At 37.0% G+C, this 16,610-nt stretch overlaps 1 protein-coding gene across 1 annotated transcript in view; it reads right to left on the bottom strand.

Annotated features, from left to right (window-relative positions):
- The window catches only part of HMCN1 (hemicentin 1), a 523,850-nt gene that overhangs the window by 20,384 nt on the left and 486,856 nt on the right, over nucleotides 1-16,610 (bottom strand). The window contains exons 98-102 of the mRNA XM_036757836.1: nucleotides 11,430-11,492; nucleotides 10,695-10,814; nucleotides 9,404-9,538; nucleotides 6,979-7,092; nucleotides 5,966-6,091 (exon numbers count right to left, since the gene is read on the bottom strand). Coding sequence (XP_036613731.1) covers nucleotides 5,966-6,091; nucleotides 6,979-7,092; nucleotides 9,404-9,538; nucleotides 10,695-10,814; nucleotides 11,430-11,492 — 558 coding nt within the window. The remainder of the gene's footprint in view (nucleotides 1-5,965; nucleotides 6,092-6,978; nucleotides 7,093-9,403; nucleotides 9,539-10,694; nucleotides 10,815-11,429; nucleotides 11,493-16,610) is intronic.

The following is a 16,610-nucleotide window of genomic DNA, read 5'->3' as shown; positions in this document are numbered from 1 at the left end:
GTTAGTACTTCATCTACTGGTTCTGATCACAACTCATCCATGCCTTCTTAGCCTGTTTGATCCTTGCCCATGTCCTATGAATTCTTTATAAAGTGCAGTGTGGTGCAATAGAAAGAACACTAGTTCTAGATTCAGAAGATCTGGGTTCAAATTCTAACTCTCAGACTACTTTTGTGACTTAGTTTCCTTCTCAGTAAAATGAGGGGGTTGTTTTAGGTAGTTCTTTCCAGCTCTAGATCTATATTCCTGGGATTTAGTCAATGTACCAGAGACCTTATTTTAGGGCTCTTAGTAATGCATGGGCAGAAATGGGGTGTTCATCTTTTATCCTTCTCTCTTGCTACATAAGTGACCCATTTCCTGTTGTTCATATGCTTTAAAAGTAACCTTCCCCAAGTTTCTTTTCTCAGCCTTCTCTCTTTTTACTCTTTTCTTTGGTCTTTTTCCACTTTCCACAGTTTCAGATATTATATCAATACGGATGATTCCCAAATCTATATTATCAGTCTTTTATTCCAGAATTCTACTGAACAGTGACACTTGGATGTCCCACTGGAACCTCAAATTTAGTATCTTCAAAACTTATCTTCATCTCCAAACCAGTTTATCCACCTACCTTCGCTTCTCCTGTTAATGGCATCACCAGTCTCCTAGGCATTCATTAAAAAAACTCAGGTTTTGATTAGTTAATGAGTTATGCCCATTTTCCTTTCTTAATGTATTTTGGATATTGTTCTTGGTTCTATGGATCAGTTCTTATTGATGCGGATGCTTCCTCCAGTAATAGAGGTCACATCCCTATTCCTTCCCGCTCATCCTTTGTGACTTGTTTATTTTCCTGTGAATTTTACACGAGGAGGTCCGTTCAACGTGGTGGCCTTCTTTGCTTTCTCTTGACATTGAGAGGAGCACACAGGCTGTGTATTGCTCTCTCTCACTCACAACATGAATAGCCTTTCTTTTTTTGATCATACATTTCTTTGATTACATCTCTTATTTTGATTCTTCTTTGCAGTTCCATATTTAAAAGAAGAAGGGTAGAATAATAGATAAAATGCTGGACTTGGAGTCAGGAAGACCTGGGCTCAAATCCTGTCTCAGACACTTACTAGCTACATGATCCTGGGCAAGTCAGTTAATCTCTCAACCTCTCTGTGCTATGGTTTCCTTATCTATATGAGTGGATTCTACACTCCATTTAGCATTATGGAAGTGATGTGTTGGAGCCTACTTTAGTACACTACTGCATCTTTCAACTGTATTCTAAGTAATACTCATTTTTATGACTTTGAAGACTAGTGTTCTGTGACTTGTGGCCGTACAATGCAAAGCACCATATTAGTATTAAAAACATGAGCCTTTGTTTCAAATTGAAGTGTGATGCCATGAAATGAACCCTGCAATTCTCCAAAGGCAGTGCAGCCTGCTTTACTCCTGTGTTCAACTCTAGAAGAGCTCTATGGGTTCTCCAAAGAAAATAGGCATTTTTATCCATTCAATTTTAATGAAATTTATTTTTAATAAAAATCTATTTTCTCATTTCCATTTCCTCTCTGTTAGAAAAAAAGAAAAACAAAACTCTCATAGCTAATATATATATATATATATATATCTTATTCTATACTTTGAATCCATCACCTCACATCAGGAGGTGAGCAGCATGATTGCTAGGTCAATGTCTTGAGCAGTGACAGATTTCACAGAGGTTTGATCAATCAATCAATCAATCAAGAAGTATTTATTAAGGATCTTCAGTGTTCTAGGCACTGTTTTAGATGTTGGGGAAACACAAACACTCCTGCCCTCAGGAAGCTTACATCTCCATTAGGGGAGACATTTATACAGATAAGTTAAATACATGGTGATTGGGGGAGGGAAAACACTAGCAACAGGGGTATCTGGATGGCATGGTGTCATCTATAAACAGAAGCATCTAGATGATCTAATCATCTGTAGCCCTGTTCAATTGGACCTTGTGCTAATCTCCTCTCTAACAATGGTGAATTCCTTTGTTATCAAATTTTCTCCATTTTATGCCTCAGCCTCCCCTCGTAATGATGATCAGAAGATCACTACATAGGGTTATTGATGTTATAGCTTTCAAAAAATCTTGCATAGTTTTCATAAATGTATTGGAAATACCTTGTTGGACAAGACTCTGAAAGGCAGAATTTTTGCTTTACTGACTAAAATTTTTTTTGGTAATCATCAGATCGTAAGCACACTATGATCTCATTCTGTACATTCTTCAGTCAATTGTATAGTAATCAAGATGTGGTCAGATGTGGAATATTGCTTGTAAAAATGGTTATTGAATATTCTCTGAGAGTGCCCTCAACAAGGATGCACTTAATATGTATGGATTTTTTTTAATAAACTCTCTATATTGATGGAAAAGTAGGCATACTAGTTATTTGTTGATGTCCTCTTGGTCATTTTGGGAAGCGTTAATGAGTTCTGAGATGTTTTTTCATGCTTTTGGCATCTTTCCCTACTTCTTAAACCTTTTGAATTTACAACTGTGTTTCCTCCAGCACAGATTTCCTCTATGTGTATTATGTCTAGTCCAGCTGCTTTTGCCATGTTTATTATCTTTTCTACCATTTCTACTACCTGTACAAGCACATTCAGAACTAAAATGCTTAATTCCAAGTGTAGAGTTTACTGTCTTTGATGGCAAAAAAGATTTATAAAAAAGTCTTTGCAAATCTTTTCCACCTATCTGTTTGTTATGCTTCTTTTAGCTTCATCTTTAAATTCCCTTGGGAGGACTTTGCTTTGTAAAGTCTCTAGCCAAGTTTTCATTAAACTGCTTTACCCCACGTTGCTTCACTTTTTTGTGAGACAATACTTCTCACAATCTTCCACCATCCTTTCCATGAGTTTACAAATGAGTTTATTTTCTGAATGACTGTTGCCTTTGGCTGCCATAGATCTGTCCTGGTAGGTAAATCAAATGTTTACTGCTGAAGGTACTTTTGGGGCTCCTTTGTTCTTGTTATTGCGATTTTTATGTGTTGTTTATACATTATATGAAACTATGATAATATATGTGTATAGCATCTTTTTTACACAGCCCATTTGGGGGCACCAATGACATGTTTAAGTCAAGTTGGGGTTGTTTTAATTGACCACTGTGTCATCTCATTTTTATTCTTCTATCTTTGTACTAATTTTGTTCTTTGTTCTACCAAATCAGTGGTCTGATTTACAGGGACAGCTGATTCAGAAATGATTCACTCTACATGAGTTCTTAGTACTGTAGATTTAGAGATAGAAAGGACCTCAGGGTTATCTAGTCCAATGCCCGTATTTTGCAGATGAAGAAACTAAGTTCTAGTGAAGTTATGTAACTTGCCCAAGATCAGAGTGTCAGAGCCTGTCAACAGGAAATCACAATGCCATGAGACTTAAGTGAAAACCAGGTTTATTACAAGAGAACCCAAAGAGTGGAACCCAAAGACTTCACAGTCCTTAGAGAAATTTATATATTTATGACAGTACAACAAAAAGAGTTGGAGAAAATAGGAAGAGTGATGGCAAAAACCTCATTCTTTTCCCTTGGGAACCCCTAGACTATGAAGCTAGGTGGGTCTGCTTATCTGCAAAATCTCCATTCCCAGCCTAGTATAGACTGGCTGGTGCCTGTCTTGCCTCCCAAGGACAAACAGGGAATTCACTTGGGGTGCAAACAACAAATTATGTCAGCTCTGGATTTTGTCCTTGACACATTCAAGGCTTCCTGCATACTCTGGGTCCAGTGTTTCTGGAAAATATGACAACTCAAAAAGACAAGTTTAGGGGACTCCTTAACAGCCCCTATTGGTCAAAGGAGATTCTGGGGTATGCTGATGACAAAAGCCCTTAATAAGACACAATTCAAACCCAGGCCTCTCACCAAATCCAGTGTACTACACTGTCTAGCATGTTGTAGTCTGTCTGTTAAAATAGAGTATTTCATTTTTTGTAATGTTTTTTGGATAATTACCTTGTCCAGTGCCTTCTGGTTCTTTTCTCACAGAAAGCATTTATGCTATATAATCATGAGGCTTCTGCTCAGTCTACAGGTCTTTGACTTATCATCATTTATTCCTTTTTCCAAGCCTTTTTACAATCTGGATGTACTCCCATCTTTGCATTAAAGTCAACAAGTATCAAAATAGATATTGATTTAACTTGGAGGGCATTATCAAATTTTTCATATAATTTATTTACTTCATCTTTTGGAACAGATTTCAATGCAAAAATTGCAATTATTTTTATGGCATGCTCTTTGTGAATACATATCATATAATGAACATTATAATACAAAATGATCCAGAATCTTGAGTTTTTTTCTTATTGCCTTTGGTTGCATGACAAAACCAAACTTTCCGCATTCTTTCTTTACTTCTCTAAGGAGAAACTGTGAGGCATCTTTCCATTTATTTATCTATAACTTTCTTCATTCTTCTGGGTTTTTTAACCTCAAGAATGTCAAGATTTATATCATTAATTCCTCAAGTCTGAGTGGATATTCATTAATCATTAGTTAGGAACCTTATATTTCGAGTACCAATATCTAAGTTCAAACTTATAGAGGGGCCAAAAACTATGATGTTTTTTACACCTTCTGTCCTCTATTCTGTGACTCTTACCATCACTGTAAAATAAAGAGGCACAGAGGCCTGAGGGTTATTCCATATTTTTCTTTGTTTCATGGGTTGCCATGACCAAAGAATTTGAAACTAAATGGCCCGCATCTTAGTAGTGGTAGGTAGTTGAAGAGGGCTACAGATGATTAAGTCATCTAGATGCTTCCATCCAGACACCTCAGCTACTAGTGTTTTTCTTCCCTCAATTACCATGTGTTTATTTTGTATGTGTAAATGTCTCCTCTAAAGAAGATGCAGGCTTCTGAAGAGCAGGGAATGTTTTATTGTAGGTAGTAGGTAGTAAAATCTCCATAGTTATTTAGCTAGGCTTTCCTCAGAAAGCAGATGTATTATGTTGCTGGGATGATGCTTGAAGCCTTCCTAGAATGGTAGAACCTGTTAGCACTTCTCTTTTGGCATAGCCTTTGAGAACCCAGATTACCTCTTTAGTACAATAAGGCACTGGAGTAGGATGCTGCCAAATTATTCTCACCTAAACACACCTTTGATCAAGCTATTTTACTCAGAACCTCCAATGGTTCCCCATTACTTAACACATTAAGTTCAAATTCCTTATAACCTGTCATTCAAATTCAAGGCTGTCTTACTATGGCCCGAGAATACTTCTAGCCTTATTACTTATTATTCTCCAAAGAATACCCTACACACCAGCCATACCAGACTACTTGCTTTTCCTCATATATACAGTGTGCTTTCTCAGTTCTCTGCCTTTGTCAATGTTGTTCCCTCTGCTTATAAAGTCATCCCTTCAATGCTTATAATTCATCTTTACTTGTAAATATCCTACTCATGATTTGGGACTCAGTTCAAATGTCACCTCTTTTATGAAACTTTTCCTAATCTCTCCTAACTGGGCATAATTTCTACCTCCTATGAATAGATATGGAGTTTAATTTGTACCTTTGAGGGCACTTGTAATCTGCCATAATTTAGACATATTCATGCAGGGAAAAAATTTTCCCCTTATCCCTTTTTTCTTTGACCATAACTGGGGATAAAAACATAAGTTTTTCCAAGAATCATGTTTTACACTCATTGAAAAACTGTTAAATTCTTGAATTCATTTCAACTCTTGTTAGGAGAATCTCAAAATCTTTGTTATCCCATGTCTGACAAAAGAAAGTACATTTACTAATAGATGTGAAATTAAGAGAAAAACTGGTTTTAGTTGCTGGTCCGCAAAATTAAAGGAGTTGTTTGCCTCTGAGATTAAATTTGTTAAATGTTTTAAAAACTAAATTTCTTACTTGGCTTGGTGATGATCAACTTTCTGAGACTTATCTTGACTATGGAAATGCTTATATACCTACCAATGCAGGTTCCATTTTCAGCTTTGGTCATTCCATTTGGACAAAGATCAATGCATTTATAACCACCACGTGTATTTTTGCAATGTTGATCTGGTCTGCATACATTCTGCCTGCATTCATTCACATCTTGATAAAAGAAGGAAAATAATTCAAATTGAGAATGGCATTCCTTTTTATATGGAATAAGCAGCATAGGTTTCCAAAAGCAATACGACCATATAAATCAACATGAATCTCAACCAATGAACCTCATTGTTCATAAGACTCATTTCTACTACAGTACTACCTCTCAGAGCTGAGATTAAAACCAAATCAGACAATGTATTTAAAATTATTTTGAACAAATACAGAAACATACAGACATCAGGTATGATTACTATAAATGCCTACATATATAGACTTAGGCTTAAGACATAGTATGAATTTATTTAATCCTTATTAATTTCAAATGATATATGATTTATGTACTTTGATGCTGCAAATCTCCAAAGAAGCCACCAAAACACCACAGTAATATTGAAATGAGAATGCAGATTGTGAAGGTAAAAAAGACTGAAAAAAGATGGTCAAGTAATAAGAAAGTAATGAAAATATGCCATGGTAGCATTTGCCTTCATACTGTTTTCAAAATGACCACAGGAATATCATGTATTTATATTTTTATTTTTTTTTGGTTTAAATCGTGATTTCATTCATATGGGAAACTGCCAGTAGGGAAATTCACTCTGCTAATGTGGATTTGCACTTGCTCATCAACTTAACAGTGTTAGAAAGTTATGTGTTGTACCTAGAGATTAAAGGACTAGCTCAGGGTCACATTGCTAGTGTATATCAGAGGCAGGACTTGAATCCAAGTCTTCTCTACTCCAAAGCTGGCTGTCTCTCCATTGTGTCAGTCTGCCACAATGTCCTGAACATAAATCTGACACAAAAAGTAGTGTCTGAAGTTGTTTGGGCTACATTATAAAGTTAAAAAAAAAGTTGTGGACTTGAAATTAAAGTCCATTTCCTACCCATGCATTTTCTGCCTTTAAGTTGATAACCAGGTTCACATCCGCAGTGGAAACTTCCTATGGTATTGAAACAGCGCTGGTGACAGGAATTAGATTCTTGACATTCATTAATATCTATCAAGAAAAATGAACCATTAAGAATAAGCAATTGTGACTCAGGTAAATTTACCTTAAATATTTAGTATTTCATACCCTGTTTCAATGATTTATACTTATAATCATCTCTCAAAATGAGACCTGCCTCAAAACCAATCTAACATATTATTCTAACAGGAACTATTATATCTGTCCATGGCGCTACTAATTACCCAGTCTCCCATTTTGTACGGTCAAGACTATCTTTGATATTTTCTGCTTTCTTACTTCTCATATATACTCAGTTAACAAATCTTGCCAATTTACTGTATGCTCCAACCAAACTGGACAGTTCCCTCTATCTGGATCACACTCAGTGCCCTTTGCTCACATTTTGTTTTGACTGCTCTTCTCTCAATTCTCCACCGGTTGAATTCACACCCATCCTTTAAAAGCCTCCTCAAATGAGTTGAGATTTGATGTTGAAGTTCTATAAAGTGCCAGAGTTTCTAGATCTCTCTGTATAGGTGATGATTATCCCTCTCAGTCCTAACAGGGGGCTATCTCCAGTCATCCTGATCCATATCTTGCCACTGGACCTAGATGGCTATGGAGGAGAAATTGAGGCTGGTGACTTTGCACAGCCTCCCTCACTTAAATCCAATTCACTTGCAAGTTATGGCATCATCTTCCTGATGTCATAGTCCTCTTTGAAAATGAAAGGTACACAACAACAGTTCTAATACTCTAATACAACCCTCTAATACAAGGGTTCTTAACATTGTTTTATGTCCATGGACCTTGTTTAGCAGTCTGGTGAAGACAATGGACCTCTTCTTTGAATAATGTTTTCAAATACGTAAAATAAAATACACAGAATTACAAAACAACCAATTATATTGAAATACAGTTATCAAATATTAATAAAAACAAGTTCACAAACCTGTTTGTAGAACTGTTGCTCTAATGCATTTGTCACATAATCAAACCCTAATTGTATTATAGCCACCTGTGTAGTCCAACCCAATGAGACATTAAGGTCCTGGAGTGCACTGACTGTATCTTACCAAAACTTCAAGTTTCCCCGTATGCCTAGCACCGTGTTCTCAACACTGTGAATACTGGATAAAGGATTATTTTTTATTGATATTGTAAGTTACAAACATGACAAGTTCCTGTCTAATCCATTCCATTGTTACACAAATGTAGGGAATATGCTAATTACAATATTTACTTCACATATTTACTTCACTACTCTCACGTTCCTCTGACAAAGTTCAATTATGAAAAGCTACTGACATGTTAGAATGACAGTTACAGGGGGAAAAGAGGAGGATTTTTTGTACTATCTCTTCAGTTCATCCCTTCCTCTCTGTTGTATTGCTGTCACACTTATTACTTCATGACTATTGCTACAGTAGCCTTCTAACTGTCCTCTGAACTTTCACTCTAGCATCCATCACCACACAGGCTGACCATTGACAGATCAATCTTCTATGACGTGACTGTCATCAAGTAAGTTTTCTTATTAAGATGGGATAATGGCTCATTGTTGTTTACTGGATCACAGATCCAAATTCATTAGTCTGTAATTCAATGTCTTTTATCATCTGATTCCTCTTTACCTTGTCTCTGACTCCAACATGACCCATACCCTCTCTCTGCTCTGATTGGTGACTTTTCTGTTCCTTTATGCAAACCACTCTCATTTCTGTCTGTGCTCATGCTATTCTTTATTCTTTCTCCCTCTAACGCTGTCTACTAATTTATCTTCCAGTTCATGTCTTATACTGTCTCCAAGTTCCATCTCATCCAAGAAATTTAGCTTCCACTTCACTAAATTTCCATAGTATTTATCATTGCTACACAAGCTAGCACTTGGTTATATTCATCCTTGCATTATTCTCTAGCTATTTTGTGGATGGACATCTTCCTGACTAAACTGGAAGCACCTGGGTCCAAATCTGCTTCTTTTGTGTCTTGCACAACAGAGTAGGTGCTTCATAAACTAGAAAAAAGTCTGCGCTTTTATATTAGTGTGGTAAAAATCATTTCACCAGTACTCTTAATTTTACCTTTAATTTAGGTAAAGGGAGAATGGATCAAATGCTGTTTACATTTTGCTGTAGGTTTCTTTCTCTCCACTAGCAAACAGTAAGATCTTATTGATACAGCTTACTTATGTAGGGAGAATTTATGGAATCCTAGGTGCATTAAAATTAGAAGTGGGGTCAATCCTATCCAATTCAAGGTATTCAGAGATAGTTTCTTTGAAGTGAGGTAAAAGGCAAGTGGTTTTGTTTCTCAGTGTAACATGCATCAAACAAAGGGTCTCCATTCTCTTACATACCCTGACAACTCAGTCCATCGGTTGTTCGCCGAAAGCCAGTTCCACACCTGACAACACATCGATAGGAGCCAATGGTATTATCACAATCCTGACCTGCGTGGCAGCTATATCCACCCAAAGCACATTCGTCGATGTCTGCAGCAAAGTTTTAGTTAACTGGAGTGAGTTGAATACTTAAGAAATACTTTAAGAAAATATATTAAAGTTGAGAGATATGAGGCTAATTACTAGGCTGCTCTTAAGAAGAACATTTCAAAACTGAAAACAAGCCTTTTTGGTTAGGGGTCAGAAGTAGAGAAGGGATTATATAAGGTAGTTAGTTTCTCCCTTTCGAATATGGAAGGGTTCCTTCCTAGGTGGAAAGTAGAGTAAAACCTTCTCTCCTTCCCTTTTTGCTTTCAGTCATCAAACTTGATTCTTCTGTGTTTTGGAGGAGAGAATTTTTTGTTGCTGTTTTGGGCTGGTGGACACAGTTTGTCAGTAGTGCAATTAACAGACTCCTATATGTAGAGTTAGAATGAATGTGAGAGGCTATGTAGTCCACCTTCTTCATTTTATAAATGAGGAAACTGAATTTTTAGAGGTTAAGTGACTTTTTCCATGGTATCACAGCCAGTAAGTGTCAGAGGTGGGACTTCAACCCAGGTCCTCCTGACTTCAGCCCAGCACTCTATTTTTAAGCTGTGTTGCCTCTGAGGCTGTTTAAAGTGGCATTTATTGCAGAGCTAGTCCAACAAGTGGCAAGGCTAGTGATCCTGAGAGGAAGGAAGCCTTAGGCAGTACATGAAGCAATATCCCCCATTACTTCAACCCCTGGTAGAAGTGAGTCTGTCTCTTCTCAAAGGATCATGGACTTAGAGATATGAAGGGCCACACACATGCGCATACGGTATCTCAAAAGTCTTGGTGCTATTTCAAATATTTAAATTGATATAAATAATTTAAATATATTATTAAATATCCCCCATTACTTCAACCCCTGGTAGAAATAAGTGCTATTAATTATTTTAAGTTTATTAAAGGTTACTAAAGCTTACCACTGCATCAAGACTTTTGGGTCACCCATGTAACCCATGCCCTCTCATTCCAAACCTAGTGCACTGCTCTCTCCCACTACTGCTTTGCCAAACTTGAAGCAGTTAATAATCATAAGCAATTATCATCAACTTGGGGTAAAGTGGTCAGAACGTGAGGAGAAGCAAAGGCTGGGATATTTATTCTTTTTTTGTAGCTTTGCAAAAAGTCTTTACCATTGTCAGAATGTCCCTAATGGTTGCAGTTTTGTTAATACCTTGACAAGTTCTTCCATCAGCAGCTATAGTGAGGCCTTTGGGGCAGGAACAATAGTAAGTTCCAACAGCATTATGACAGCTATGAGAACAGGGATTTCGAGCTGTACATTCATCTTCATCTGAAAGAAAAGATAATTATATCTAAACATCATTTAAAAATTGTACCTTTAAGGGATTTAGGATCAAAACCTTGTTCGAGTAGTGAGTCACAATCATTCTTGCATATCGAAGAGGAAAATAATTTTAAATATGGTTGATCTCATCTTAAAATATACATACTAGCAGCATTTACTAAAAATACGGTTTTCCCCCCAACCTCCCCCCCCCCACCTCCTGCCTCAAATGCTCTTCACGGTTTTCAGACTTACAGGTTCAATTGTCTACAATCTATAGCAACCATTCAATAAAAAACAAATGTACTGCATCAAAGCTCCTATTTTCTAAGAGCCTGTTCCCCACATGGTTGGATGCCCTGACCTGTGGTTGTGGTTGCTCTGTGGTTTCCTGATACATGGGCAGGTGGGGTGGCTTGGCTCTTAGCCTCATTCGCATTGTCCTCTTCTAAGCACTTAGCACATCTGAGGTTGGGTAAGTAGGTGGCTAAGCAATGCTATCACGTATGTGACAGCTGTATTATCCCATCCAAAGTGTTTTCTATGTAAACCTTCCAATTCTGTCCTTGGAAGCTAATCCTGGAGTTTACCAGACAAATTTATGCTTATTTTTTCACTTACCAGCACAGAAGGGTCCAGCTGAATCTAACACAAACCCATAAGGGCACTGATTGCTCCTGTCTCCTATCATGGAAGAAACCAGTATTTATTGGTGGGCGAAAACATAAACACCTAATTTTTTTCAATGTAACCTACACTGTAATAATGTTGCAACACAATATTTGAAAACACATTAACAGTGGAAAATTTTCATGTTTTTAATCTAAATACTGTATGAACTATAATCCAGAGGCTGTTGACATGTTGTCACCAGCTGCAGATTTCTCTTTAATTTGTTTACATGAAGTCAAAGGAAAACTTTAAAATGTTGTTCAGGGGTAACTATAAAACAATCAAATGACTGTTGACATGCCAGATTGACCACAGAACGAAGTCCTCGTTACCCTTGAAAACATTACTCAGAACTTTCCTCCTAATAGGAGTAATTATTGTCAGGCAACCTTAAGTTTGTTGTGGCACGTAATTTCATTTTCAGAGAAACACAGAATGTTAGAACTAGATGAACACTGAGTCAATGCCTTGATTTTCAGATAAGCAAACTGAGGCCTAGAAGGCTGAAGTGACTTATTCAGAGTTATATAGGTAGTAAGTCGCAGAGTTAGGATTTGAAGTAAAGCCCTTTGATTTCAAATCTAGGGCTTTAAAAAAAATCATGCCATATATTTTAAATCTAGAGACTAAATGCCTAGGGATAGGGGAATTAGATTGTGAAGACAGGGGCTCCTAAGCTCCAGTCAAACTACTTTCTCCCTTGCCATGGATTTATAAAGGCTATGTCCTTGCTTGGAATACATTTCTTCATTTCTGCCTGTAGAAAAGGCTTCCTTCAAGGACCAGTTGAGCTATCATATCGCCTGAAAGTGATCTCTCCATCCTTACATTTTTTAGAACATATTGTCTACATATCTTCTTTGTCTCTATAACAAGGTATTTATGGTTTGTAATAATTTGTATTCATGTTGTATACCTTCATCATGCTATAAGACCCTTGTGGGCAGAGATTATGTAATTTTTCTTTTGTATCCCAAGTGCCTGCTGTAGTGCTTTGCATGTTAGTGAATTTAATTGAATAAGGACTGAAAATGGTATATATGGGGTGTGGTTAAGTATTTGATATTAGGCGCCCCAATTGCTCAGGAAGTTCAGGTATATAATTCATTCACAACTTAAAAATAGTTAGACTATGCCCCAACAGTCAGGCCCTCCAGTGTTTACGGACATACATGGTCACTACTGTCTTTTGGAGGGGGGTGGGGATAACTCTTACTAACCTAAGCACTATCTTCTCTTTGTCTAGTTTTGTTAGAAATTTGGAAAGGATGGCCAGAGGAATTATTTCCAAAAATGTTAATTGCAAACTTGCCTTATTTAATACTTTACATTTACAAAAGGCATACATATGCTGGTCAAATCCTATAAAACAATACTATTCCAAGCTATAGTTTTAGAGGTTTGAAAACTTGTTCACTGCATAGAGATTTTTAGTTGTAAAGATTATATATGAAATGTATAAACTCTCATATGTATAACACACACACAAACACATACCACCTTTTAAAATAAACATAAAATGTATCTAATGAACATTTTCTCACATGACAATTTAAGATATTTAACATTTGATCCACAAACTGCATTAATTCTACATTGTTCTCAAGAAATCCCCATAAAATAATGTTAATGTGTCAGAAATTTAGGACTACATAAATATGTCTTTGCTCCATCTCATCTTCATTGTGACTTTCCTTCAGGACAAAAAGCTGTAATCATTTTTTTTTGCAGCAAAAACAATTAGGTAGTATGTCTTGGTGAGCTAGGTTAGGGAAGGATCATAGGTGATAAGCATATTGTCAGTGTGTAGCATATAAGCATAAGGTCTTTCTAGAAGAGATCTTAGTGATCGTCCAAGCCAAGTTTCTCTAAATAAATAAGGAAGTTGGTCAACACTGGAGAGTTAAACTAAATGGAGAATTTAGGACATAGATCTCATCAACTGAAATAATTAAAACACAAAATTGAACCTATTAAATAATGTAAGGGCATTCTGATTGCTTAGCTACATAAAGAAAAAACCTGGCAAGGAAGATAATTTCTGAAAGCAGTTTCACAGAGCAAAACTTTGGGATTCTTTATTCATTATTAATTATAGAATTAAATCCCTAGTCCCAGAAGATAGGCTCCCTTTGATTTAAACTCTTGAGAACAGTATGACAGAAAGTCTTCAGTGAAGTACCCCAGAGGTCTCTACTTGGCCTTGTGTTGTTTGACATTTTTATCAAAAACTTGGAAAGAGGATAGCTAGTATACTCATGATATTAGCAGATGACACAAAATTAGGGATAGCTCTCACACTGGGTCAGAGTACGGACACAAAAGGATCTTGACAGGCTTAAAACATTGGGTTGAATCTATTTTCACTTTTTTTTCTTTTCTGTTTTCAACATGGCTAACATGGAAATAGGTTTTGTATGACTTCGCATGTAAAATGGCATCCTATTGCTTTCTCAAGGGGTGAAGGAGAGGCAGGAGGGAAAGAGAGAATTTGGAACTCAAAATTTAAAAATGAATTTAAAAAGTCAGGCTGTATTTATTTGGATGAAATTCAGTAGGGGTAAATATGAAGTCTTGCACTTGGGTACAAAAAATCAATTCCACTTATACATGATAGGGGAGCCACTGGATAGATAGCAGATGTTCTGAGAAGGAGCTGAGGATTTTAGTGGCGTGACAGTTCAATGTATTGAGTCAGCATTATGATGTGGCACTCAAAAATGATAATGCAGTCCTGGGCTATCAGGAGAAAAGCTGCCAGTATCAGGGGGGTGATTCCATTGCATTCTGCCCTTGTCAGACCTTATCTCTCATACTGTGTTTGGTCCTGGTCACTGTGATTTAAGGACACAGAGGAGGCAACTAGGATGCTAAGGGGCCTGGAGTTCTTGACGTACGAAAACTGGTTGAAGGAATTCAGCCTATTTATTATTTAGTGGAGAAAAGAAGACTAGGAGGTAAGATAACCCATGATAGTAGGGCTCAAATACTTGAAGGGATTTCATGTAGAAGAGGGATCAGATTTGTTCTCTTTGGCCCTCATGAGCTGAACTAGGAGTAATGGTTGGAAGTTGCCAGATGCCAAATTTTGGTGTCGGGAAAAACTTCCTGACAATCAGAGTTGTCCCAAAGCAGGAAGTTTTGCCTTGAGAAGTGGTGAGTGCTCCCTCCTTGGAAGTCTTTAAGCAGAGCCTGGATGACCACTTGTCAAGTACATTACAGTAGGGATGGCCTAGGTGGGTGGGTTGGAGCAGATGGTTACTTAGGGTCTTGCCATCTCTCACATTCTCTATTTCATTTTTGCCTTTGTCTCCCCAGTGACTGTCACGGTACTGGACACATAGTAGGTGCTAATGAATGTTGGTTGGTTGGTTGACTGGTGGGCTACCTCATCCCATCTGACAACAGTGACAGTAAAGTTTTGTTAGTTATGGCAGGAAAATTTTGAGAAGAAAAACAAAACTTGTGGCAGTAGAGGTTTAGGTTAGATAAAAGAATGTTCTGACAGAAAAGATTAAGCAGTGAAACAGGTTAGTGGGTCTAGTTATATGTTTCAACAGATATTTATTAGGTGCTTACTAATACAAACCACTATGCTAACCACTGGTGCTACAAAGACAAAAATGTAATAATCCCTTCTCTCAAGAAACATTCATTATCCTAGAGAATACAACTGGTACACACATAAATAAGTAAGAGAGACTACTTAAAACAGAGAAGATCAGGAAAGGTCATAGGTAGTAACCCCTCTTAATTCTAGTGCCTTTCCTCTGTTAATTACCCTTTTTTATCTTGATTATAGCTTCCTTTGTATATATTTTGTTTGCATGTTGTCTTCCCCATTAGATTGTGAGTTCCTTGAGGGTAGGGACTGTCTTTTGCCTCTTTTTGTGTCCCCAGTGCATAGCACAGTGCTGGGCACCTAGTAGGTACTTAAATGTTTACTGATTGATCGAAGTGCTTTTAAGCACTGGAGATTCTACAAGATGGAGCACTTAGAGTATGCCAGGCTCTCTGTTAAGCAGTGGGGATGCAAAGAAGAACTAAAAACATATTCCCTGACCTCAAGGAAGCTTGTATTTTAATGAGAGAGCTAACATGCAAAGAATTTGTATGATTAAGATACATCTATAGATATAGATAATAAATAGAAGGTAATTTCAGAAGGAAGGCATTACCTATGGGTGATGGGGATTAGGAGATGCAGGTAGAACAAGGTAGAATTTGAGATGTCTCAAAACAAGCCAGGGAATCTAGGAGGCAGAGGGGAGGAGGAAGAATATTTTAGGCATGGGGATAGCCAGTGAAAAAGTATGTAGACTGGTGATGGAGTGTCCTGGGAGAGGAATGCCAAAGGGTTAATATCCCTGGATCATACCATATGTGAAAGAGAGCAAATTGCAAGAAGATGGGAAAGACAGGAAGGGGCAGAGTATTTTACAGGTTAGGCATCATTATGTTTATGATAGATTAGGATTATAATTTTTTAAAATCATAAGACTTTCAGCAAGTAGACAAAGAACTCACTAAGAGTAGATATGCCAATAACTATTTTTAAAAAGTGACCCAAAAGAAGATAGAAAATATACTACATTTCTATTTAGGCAAACACAACATATATTGGGCCTCTTTCAAGGTTCTCAATAGCCTCCCTTTAGTAGTACCTCACATTTCTATAGAACTTTAAAGTTTAAAAAGCATTTCACAACTCCTTGAGGAAGGAATTACTATCTCCATTCACAAATGAGAAAACTAACTAAAGTTAGAGAGGTTATATGGCTTGACTAACATCACCCAGCCCATAAATGTTAGAGCCAGGATTCAGTGGTTCTTACGCCAAGAACATGATTTTATATTATACCATCAGGCCTTCTTGGGAATGTAGATCTTTTTTATTTTTATGATTTTTTTTAGAGTTTTTGTAGCCAAGGGCTAACCTAGTTAAGCTTTCAATCTTTCCTCTTCTCCAGTAGTGATGTAACAGTGCTGCAACAGTACCTAGGACACAGGTACACACAGGACTTAAATAAGTGACTGTTGAATGAAAGAATGGATGTTAAGATTAGCTGTTCAAAATATGTTTTGCTCACATGAATTTTTCAGAAATAGGTAATTAAATTTATGATCACA

The sequence above is a fragment of the Trichosurus vulpecula genome, chromosome 4 (genome assembly GCF_011100635.1).
Source record: "Trichosurus vulpecula isolate mTriVul1 chromosome 4, mTriVul1.pri, whole genome shotgun sequence".
In the NCBI taxonomy this organism is placed as follows: domain Eukaryota; kingdom Metazoa; phylum Chordata; class Mammalia; order Diprotodontia; family Phalangeridae; genus Trichosurus; species Trichosurus vulpecula.
The sequence above is the reverse complement of the archived record's forward strand: the minus strand, read 5'-3'. Positions and strand labels throughout refer to the sequence as shown.